The 9,969-nt window shown below is 39.1% G+C and overlaps 2 protein-coding genes across 13 annotated transcripts in view; both read right to left on the bottom strand.

The window, feature by feature from the left end:
• Positions 1–583: 583 nt before the first annotated feature.
• Positions 584–9,969, bottom strand: part of LOC139227889 (membrane cofactor protein-like) — a 174,695-nt gene continuing 165,309 nt past the window's right edge. For 11 of the 12 annotated variants that reach the window (XM_070859013.1, XM_070859014.1, XM_070859010.1 and 8 more), the window contains 3 exons: positions 8,183–8,261; positions 7,173–7,300; positions 584–4,586 (listed from right to left, as the gene is read on the bottom strand). In XM_070859013.1, coding sequence (XP_070715114.1) covers positions 7,204–7,300; positions 8,183–8,261 — 176 coding nt within the window. In that variant the 3' untranslated portion in view covers positions 584–4,586; positions 7,173–7,203. The remainder of the gene's footprint in view (positions 4,587–7,172; positions 7,301–8,182; positions 8,262–9,969) is intronic. The other variant, XM_070859017.1, reaches the window with a different exon arrangement.
• Positions 8,401–9,969, bottom strand: part of LOC139228290 (zona pellucida sperm-binding protein 3 receptor-like) — a 16,991-nt gene continuing 15,422 nt past the window's right edge. Inside the window, exon 5 of the mRNA XM_070859471.1 lies at positions 8,401–8,465. Coding sequence (XP_070715572.1) covers positions 8,401–8,465 — 65 coding nt within the window. The remainder of the gene's footprint in view (positions 8,466–9,969) is intronic.

Raw genomic sequence — 9,969 nt, forward strand, 5'->3', positions numbered from 1 at the left:
TAGAAGTTTGGAACTCTCTTCTACAAACAGTAATTGATGCTAGATCAATTGTTACCTTAAATTGGAGATGGATTGACTTTTGTTAACCAAAGTTATTATGGGATATGGTGCAAAGGCAGATGCACGGAGTTAGATCGCAGATTAGTCATGATCTCATTGAATGGCAGAACTGGCTCGAGAGGCTGAATGTTACATAGGAATAGGAATTGACCAAAGTGTAAGCTGGTACTTTAACATGTGCAAGAGGTGAGGAAGCAAGGAGTATAATATGGTAAAGGAGGGCACAAATGTAAATTGAACCCATTTGTGGACAAGTTTAAGGAATATTACAAACAAAAGAAATGCATTTCACACCATGTTTGAATCTCGAGGAGAAAGCATTGATCAACATGCAATTGATTTGTGAAGAGGCTAACTCCTGAGTATGGATTGCTCAGAGAGCTCGTGTAAAGAAAGAATCAGTGGATAGAGTAGCTGATTAGTCAAAGGCAGACTACTAAGAGAAAATACTCTAGATTGATAAGAGCAGTTGATAGTTGCAGAGCAGCACAAGTTAGCAAAAAACACAACTAGAACACCAATATGCTAGAAGACAAATCAAAAAGCTCTTCAATTTTATTAAAAAATTAAAGACGATTAGCAGTTGAAATATCAGCATTTTGAAACGGCATTACAACAGACATTACATCAAACATACACAGGAAAGAGTTTCTTTCAGCACAGAACATTCTTTGGTCAATCTGCCATTAGGTTCAAAAGATTAGCCATCATTTTATGTGGTAAATTTTGAAGTTAACAAATCTTTGTGCATCTTTGACTTTAGTGCACAGTACACATCTTAAATAATAAATTCTGCCTTTTAATTGTTTTACTAATAAACAGGCAATTATCTTTTAACATTGGATAAAAAATAGACTTCAAATTGTAATTATTATTAGATGCCAATGTTTCCAACTTGTTTTGTATGGAATTCAGTAGTCCTAATGCACTTAGTATTTGGTTTATGACTGCAGATAGAAAAACTAATCTACTGGATAAAAGATGCCACTTTTGCAATTTCCAAAGCATTTAAGGACACACAAAAACCATTATGTACACTACCCAGATAACTAGATCCTGAATCCATAATAATAATGGAGACTGGCTGCATATAAATTATATTTAAATTTTCTATATATTTCACATACTGCTTATTTGAGCAACACCATAGGTGCCTCTAGGCATCACCTTGATAGCAAGCTTAATGGGGAAATCGCAAGTCACACCTGCACAATCCACACTAGACTGGCTTAAAAGTTGACTCTGGTCGCCATCTTGGCTTCTGTGTCAGTAAGTTTTAAATTAGTTTTTTTTTTTAAAAACCTTTTGCTTTTTAGTTGAAAAATTTGAGCTTGTGATTATATATATTGGTTGCTCACTGTAGGCCTCCTGCTGCTTTTCATCACCTGTTTCAGCCTACCATGACCTAAAAGAATTCTAACCGTGGCTCCATGTTGAGATTTTTTTTGGGGGGGGGGGGGGGGTGGATAAAGAGATTCTAATAAAAATACTGAAAATTCATAGGACTCCTTCCCTCTCTTACTTTTACCCTCTGCTCTGGAATCTATCACAGATTCCTTCAGTTTTCCTGCCTCTGGGCCTCCAGCTGTACTAAATTTCTAGCCTCCAGCTGTCTGGCCTCCTTCTTCAGAAACCCTGCTCTGGTACTGTTACTCCTTCTCTCTTTCCCCATATGATCAACTTTAGAGCTGTAGTCATCCCTCAGCCTTGATCTAATTATTCCTCCACTGTCTAACCTACTGTATTAGTGCAATTTGTCAAGAGATCAACAAGTGGTGCAAAAAAGTTAACCTGCTGATTTGAATATATTTTATTGATAGAGGTCCAATGATCAGCAGCCTCAAAAGCAAAACCTAAAAACAGACCCAGTTCTTAATAGTAGGAAATCATGTGTCTCTTCCAAGTTTAAGGCAAAATATGCAATTTAGTAAAAACTAAAAACCCGCACTACAAATATCTACAGAATTAAAAAGTGATGAAGTTATGCTAATCTTGCATCGAACCTTGTATAGACCACAGTTGCATAAATGCATACAATTCTAGTCGCCATATTATAAAAAGGATAGAGGCACTTGAAACGCACAAAAAAAGATTTACAATGATGATACCAGAAATGCGAGGTTACACCCATCAGGAAAGGATGAATGGGCTGGGACTCTTGAAAAAGAGAAGGCTGTGCGGTGACCTAATAGAGGTGTTTAAAATTATAAAAGGTTTTGATAAATTAGATAGTGTTTACACTGGTGGGGAAGAGCATAACTGGAGGCTATCAATACAAGATAATCACCAAGAAATCAAATAGGGAATGCAGAAGAAACTTATTTACCCAGAGAGTGGTGAGAATGTAAAACTGGCTACCATGGTGTGGTTGAAGCAAATAGTATAGATGCATTTAAGGTGAGGGGAGATAAGCGTATGAGGAGAAAAGAGAGGGTTATGCTGAGAGTGTTAGGGGAGGAAAAACAGGAGGCGGCTTGAGTGCAGCATAAACACCAGTATAGACTGGGTGGGGCTGAATGGCCTGTTTCTGTGCTGTATATGCTATTTAATTATTTTATGCAGCAGTATAGGGCAATTCATAGGCAAAGACCATATTACGGTCTAATATTGATAATCAATAATAATCCTTCATTTTTCTCTAAAATCAAACATTTTGCAACTAGTTACTTTCACTAATGTAAGCAATCACAACAACTGCTAGACTACTTAATTTTTTTTTTTAAAACAATTGCTAGTGTCAAAGTTTGACTTTTAAGGTTGTGATTGAAGATATTTCTGGCATTAAGTTGCTTTTTGCTTTACAGTATGTTGAGCTGCTGTATATTGCCTATGGTATGTGAAGATAAAGGCTTATTACACCAAAAGCTACACTAATCTTAGACAGACGCTAATGTCCAAATTTCTTGAGCTGATTTGCCACGCTGGAACATTAAAATCAACATAAAACATGCGCAAATGTAGCGCCAACAGTAGTAATAGCAACTAGGCTCCTGTCTTGTGCCATGGCACCTCTCTGCACCGCTTGCCTCTACTAACCCTCTTTGTCTTCCATTATTATAAGGAACAGCAGTATGCCCATTGTGGAGGCCAGCTACTTAGTTCTTCTGAATGCATGGGGAAAGGAAGGGGTGCAATGAAAATGTTTGGATGCACGGATACTGTACTTCGGTTAAGTATAGTGCAAGTCTAACATTATTTTCAAATTGTATTAAAAAAATTGCTATTAAGCTCTAGAAATCCCTAATGCCGACATCAGGTGTTTTCAGGTCATGTAACACCTAAATTATTCAGCATAACCTACACCAGCGCATTATTCACGCAAATCCAAGAAACTCATGAGTGAGTCTTTCTCCCGGGGGGGGGGGGGGAGGAGGAAAGAGATATGTAAATAAGTAGCAGAGGATTTTGCCATCTTGGTAGCAGCACAAAAGAAAATTCATATACATCGATTTTTCCGTATAAAACCGGTGTAAATCAGTTTCATGCAAATCTTCACAGAAAAAAACTGCGCCATTCAGCTCGTGTAATAGTTACATTAAAATTAGTCAGAAAATTCCACATTAAAGTTTTAAGACGACAACATGCTATTTATAGAATGTGTTGGGGTTAATGTTGATGTGTTTTATAATGTATCTTGATAGTGGAAATGTGATTTATGTCTTCTAAAATTTGAGCTATGCAACTGCCCCAGAATATACAAATGCTTCCACCATATATACAAATTTTACACAAACAGACCTTCAGATTCCTAACAGAATGCAGTACAAAGATTGATCAGACCAAACTGATACTTAAATTCTGAATAGGAAATCAATGGCACTCATTTTGTTCAGATTACAAAACTTCAGAAAACATTGATTTAACTTTACTGTTTAAGTAACTATTGAAGCAAATTTAAGACTTGTATGCTCTGGGTCAAAATAAGTTTAAAAAAAACCCTACAATCACCTTATTATCTTCATCTGAAAAAACTTAGCAGTACACACTAAAAAAAATACCCTCCAAGTGCACAAATACAATAATTCTCACACCTCCAGAAGACATTTGTGGAGAGTAACACAAACCCCATTAGCTTCTAGAGAAAACTTAAAATCAACATCAAGTGCTTTCATTGAAATGCAATAATAAATATAAAGGGATAAAAAAAATCTGGTAGAAAATTCTGCATAATTTCAGCTCAACTGATTCGAGGAAAATGGTACCCAATTTTTCTTTGCAGTAAGCATGGGGTATATTTCCATTTTCATTGTTGCCGGGTGGCCACATTGCTCGTGCTAAATCCCTATGGTGTGCTTTTTTATTGCAAGCGTTTATTTATTTTATCAGTTAACACCTGTATTAAGAAAGTGTAAAGGAATTCAGTGCAAACACATTAAGCATTTGTATTGGAACAGTGCCAGTTGGAAAATATACGCCATTCGACAGAAGGAAATAGTTTCAGTTCAGTGGCTGTCAACGGGATTAATTAAATTAGGACATGTCAGAAGTAGTTATACCCAAGATGATGAGCAGTTCAAATTGGTGACCTGTGGAAAGGGGGGGAAAAAGGAAAAATTTGACAATTAGAAAAGATATTTAATGTAACACACATAGAAGATGGTAAGACAGGGACAGCTACATCAGTATTTAAGTGGTTCACAAGGACCTAAAATATAAGATTCCAATTTTTTGTTCGAGTGACCAGTATTGCACCATTAAAGTTACTTTTAAAATGACAAAACCAGCAGGAACATTTGGCATTTTTAGCTCATTACCAAAATAGACACCATAAACCTTATAAAAATATTGTCTATCACAATTAGTTCATTAGGAAAAAAAACAGCAATCTAATGGAGTGGGACCAGCTGAGAGTCAGCACAGGCCGAATGGCCTTCTTCTATGCTGTAAACCATTCTATGATTCTAACATTGGCTATTCAGAGTGGCATTATCAGAGATTTTGATGTTTAATACAACCCCAACACACAAGAAGTCTACAGGTTAGATGCTCTCGAGTTCAGATAACACATTAGATTTTAGGAATTGGGACATAAATAGCAAAATTGTAACTGACATTTTCTATTTAATAAATTCACTGGATTCAGGAGATACAATTGAAGATCAGAACGTGGCAAACCTGCACCAACTCACTCTTAGCCAAGACCTCAATGATGTGGATCTGCTCATCTGTATCTATTTTTCCTTCCTCCTACAATCTTCAGGCTTTTAAAATTTAAGCTTGGCATCACCAAATCACAACTTTCATTTATCTCATCTTTCTCACTCTTCAGCAATCAGACTTGAACTGTGGCCACCCTGCACCTTAGTTTGGCTATTAAAGTAAAGCCCTACATTATCTTCAAAAGGAAGTCAAGAAAAGCTGGTGAGCAAGTCAGGTTAAGGCAAAATCATCTGCAGGATTTTAAAGGGTCAAGTTGGCAAACATCTGGAAATGTATAAGCCAATACATGATGGAAAAGTTTTGGGGCATCAGGAGGAGAGACACTCGCTGCAGAATACCCAACCTCTGACCTGCTCTTGTAGCCACAGTATTTATGTGGCTGGTCCAGTTAAGTTTCTCGTCAATGGTGATGCCCAGAATGTTGATGGCGGGGGGATTCGGCGATGGTCACGGGCAGGTAGTTAGACTTTCTCTTGTTGGAGATGGTCATTGACTGGCACTTGTGTGGTGTGAATGTTACTTGCTACTTGTCTTGTGGCATGCAGGCACAGACTGTTCCATTATCTGAGGAGTTGTGAATGGAACTGAAACTGTGCAATCAGCAAACATTCCCACTTCTGACCTTATGATGGAGGGATGATCATTGCTGAAGTAGCTCAAGATAGTTGGGCCTAAGACACCGCCCTAAGGAACTCTTGCAGCAATGTTCTGGGGCTGAGATAATTGGCCTCCAACAATCACAAATATCTTCCTTTGTGCTAGGTATGACTCCAACCAGTGGAGAGTTTTCTCCCAGATTCCCGTTGACTTCAATTTTACTTAGGCTCCTTGATGCCATATTCTCTCAAATGCTGCCTTGATGTCAAGGGTAGTCACTCTCCCCTCAACACTGTAATTCAGCTCTTTTGACCAAGGGTGTAATGAGGTCTGGAGCCGAGTGGTCCTGGCGGAACCCAAACTGAGCACCGGCGAGCAGGTTATTGGCTGGTATTGGTAAGTGCCGCTTCATAGCACCGTAGACGACATCTTCCACCACTTGGTTCACTCTTACCTCTCCAGCAAAGGCTTCTTTTTCTGTCCTCATATTGTTACCTCTAGGGTCCCCCAATCTTTCCTTTGCGCCCCCCCCCCTCCCCATCTACATACTGTCTCTCGACACCATCATTACAATAGCTTCCATACCTATGCCAATGACATCCAGCTCTACCTCACCACCACCACCCTGTTATCAGACTGCTTGTTGATATCCGGTCATGGATGAACCACAATTTCCCCAGGTAAGCAGTAGAACTGCCACAAACACTTCTCTTGTCACCAATTTCATCAATGTACAACAGCCTCATGGTCACTTTTACAGAAAGTCCAGTAACATAACCACTACACTACCATACCTACATGCTTAGAGAAATGGAGATTTTTGAGATAAACTAAGTTTTCAAAATAATGAAGTGAATTGATAAGTCTGAGAAACTTCCCTTAATTTCTACCCGGTTTTGTTTTTCCAATTTATTCTGCTATATGGACCTCAACTCCACACATCTTGATCTTTGTTAGAAGTGGCTTATGTAGTACCATGTCAAAAGTTCTCAAAGTCCATGCATACCACTGTAGGGATTTTTTTTTCACGGCTACTTCAATGAATTCAATAAAGTAGGTTAAATATGATTTCTTTTGAAAATCCATGTTCACCTAGATTTTATCATCGAGAGATTGTTTTATTTCCTTCTTTAGCATAGATTCTCGTTTGTTCAGCAAAGATTCTAGTATCTTTCCGACCACCAACGTTGAGCTTGTGGTACAGGCTCATTTCAAGCAACCACAGGTGATCTCTGAATTCTGCAATACCAGCCAGACCAATAACCTCTGAACATGCCCATATTTAAATATTTAAAGACTGTAATAACAGTATTGAAAAGATAAAATAGTTTGATAAGCTTAATAAAATGTTATACCTTTCGATTTTAAAAAAGTTTTAATTAAAGATCAGGCTAGGCAATTAGAGGTCTCATCACAATTGGGCCTCTCTTGAACTTGTTCAAATTGAGGGTTCATGGTAACTTTTTCAGAGGTGACATATTGTCTGGAAACGTAACAAACATGTAACAAGCACAAATGAGAATGAACAATGGAATTTTACAAAATTGTTTCACGTGTTAATATTTTAACAAAATTCAATACAAGAACAAAACAAACATGCAGAGAAAAATATGCTACTTAGTTGAAGTTAGTTAAGCACCAATATTCAAGATAACTTCACTTGCAAGAAATAAACAGTGTATCTATATTCAAACAATGAAACATGCAAAAGGAATTATCCCACACCACCCCCTTTTATATGACTTCTTAAAAGAGGCATATACACACTCAGACAGAGGGGCCCTCAGAGGGAGGGGGAGAAAAAGGAGTGCGGCCGGCAGAGCGAGAGGGAAAGCCGATGAAGTGAGGTAATTGTTGTAATCCAAGAAATTTAGGATTCTAAATTATCAGAAGAAACTCTCAGAATTGAGTAAGTGTTTTTGTGAAAAAAAAGGGGGGGGGGGGGGGGGGGGAGGCGATCCTGGACTTAATGTACTTAAAGGCCAGTCAAGGATGAATATATAATGCACGGTTAGGTAGACATTCTGGGATTTCACTTAATTTATATTTAATAGAACTGGGAGAAATTTTCCACAAAAAATCATCTGTGTTGGTTGGAGTACATAATGGTATCATGACAACCAGCGCCCCATGGCCAACATATAAAACTAGCTACCTACTCAAAGGTTTTAATATTAAAGCAAATGCATTTTTGACCATTCCCAAAGCCAATTTCCCCTCAATAAATCAAAGATCTCAACAGAAAATGCAAACTTATAAATAATGAGGTATGTGAGGAAAAGCAAAGAGTGAGTTGGCATGATGCAGTGTATTTATGACCCAATAGGCACAAAGTAATTCAATGATGAATATAAAGAAGTCTTACCCTCCTTTTCTTCCCTTTTTGAAATAACATATCACTACGATGATGATGACGACGACGACGACGACGGCAATAATAATCCCTTAAAAATATGCAATGGTTGAAAGAAAAGCAATTCACAGTACACTTAAAATACAAATTATTCAAGTAGAAACACCTCATATGTAGTGACTGACATCATCAGCCTGTAATATTTTCTAGAACCTGAAGCAGTTTAACTTCTAAATTCTGTAATCCCAAATTCTCTTCACTGATTTTGGTTTACTTTTAGTAAACCGGAATCTTCCTAAAATGCATTTAATAAAATTAAACATGATAAATGCACACTATTTCCACATCCTTTGAGTGTTCTGTTAAATGAACAATGTGGATACTAAAATTAAATCAGCATGGGTTAAAATACCCTCCATTCATTAATCATAGAATTATAGGTCATTCAGCCAGTCATGCCTGTGCCGGCTCTTTGAAAGAGCTGTCCAATTAGTCCCACTTCCCTGCTCTTTCCCCATAGCCCTGCAAATTTTAAGGATTGATCCATTTCCCTTTTGAAAATTATTGAATCGACTTCTTCCCCCTTTCAAGCAGTGCATTCCAGATCATAACTCGCTGTGTACAAAAATTGCTCCTCATCTTGCCTCTGGTTCTTTTGACAATCACTTTAAATCTGTCCCCTCTGGTTACCGACCTTTCTGCCACTGGGAATAGCTGTTCCTTCTTTACTCTATTGAAACTATACATGATTTTGAACACCTTGATCAAATCTGCCCTTAATCTCTGCTCGAAGGAGAACAAACCCAGCTTCTCATCTCTCTAGGTAACTGAAGTCCCACATCCCTGGTACAATGAGTAAACCTCCTCCGAACTATCTCTTAAGGACTTGACATCCTTCCTGACTTGGACGAGGTGGAGAGATCACCGGGTGAGGATGAGGGTTTCACATTTAACACGCACATAGAAAGCCCTTTTCCAATTAAAATTTCAGTAGACGATGACAAAAAACAAATATACAGCTATATAATAAATGCCAATGCTTAATTCAGAGCAGTATAATGATAGTCCAGACTTGATGATTTATATAAAGACGCGTTTATTTGTACTGCATGAAATGGCCAACAGACTCCACCCCTTATTTCTAATGGTCCCCTTGGAGGATAAGCCACACCCTGAATTTTCACAGGAAGGTGTCACTGGATCTACCCATCCCAAGGTCTCACTGACTTTGCAAATTGTAGCTGTTCCACTTTGACTTCCTGAAGCGACAGAGGACAGAGCTCCCCAGAAGACAGCAAGGGCAAGTGCATGCCCTGCCCCAGCCCAAGTGCCTTATCCCAGTCCAAGTACATCCCTCTACCAGCCAAAGTGCCTTACCCAAGCGCAAGTGCATCCTTTCCCCCACCCCATAGATGGGGCACTGTGTACAGAATGTTAACAGGTTTATTGGGTATGAAGTGAATAGTGACCATGTCATGACTTCTGGATGTCATCCACTCCAACAATGTCCCTTATAGGGGATTGGAAGAACATGATCAGTCTTTGAGTTCCCGCTCTCCGCCCCCCCCCCCCCAGCATCATTGCTTCACACCCCAAGGTGTCTCGCTCTTCTCTTTCCCTTCCCCCACCCCACCCCAGCAACCCCTCACTTCCTTCCCCCCACCCCCTCCACTTCCCTGCCCCCACCTCCCCCCCGCCCGCAGCCTCTTGCCCCCACCTCCCCCGCAGCCTCTCCCGGCCCCTCGCCTTCCTCTTTCCCTCCCCCCCCACCCCCCCTCGCCTCTCTTCCTCTCTTCACC

Source organism: Pristiophorus japonicus, chromosome 17 (genome assembly GCF_044704955.1).
Source record: "Pristiophorus japonicus isolate sPriJap1 chromosome 17, sPriJap1.hap1, whole genome shotgun sequence".
Classification (NCBI taxonomy): Eukaryota; Metazoa; Chordata; class Chondrichthyes; family Pristiophoridae; genus Pristiophorus; species Pristiophorus japonicus.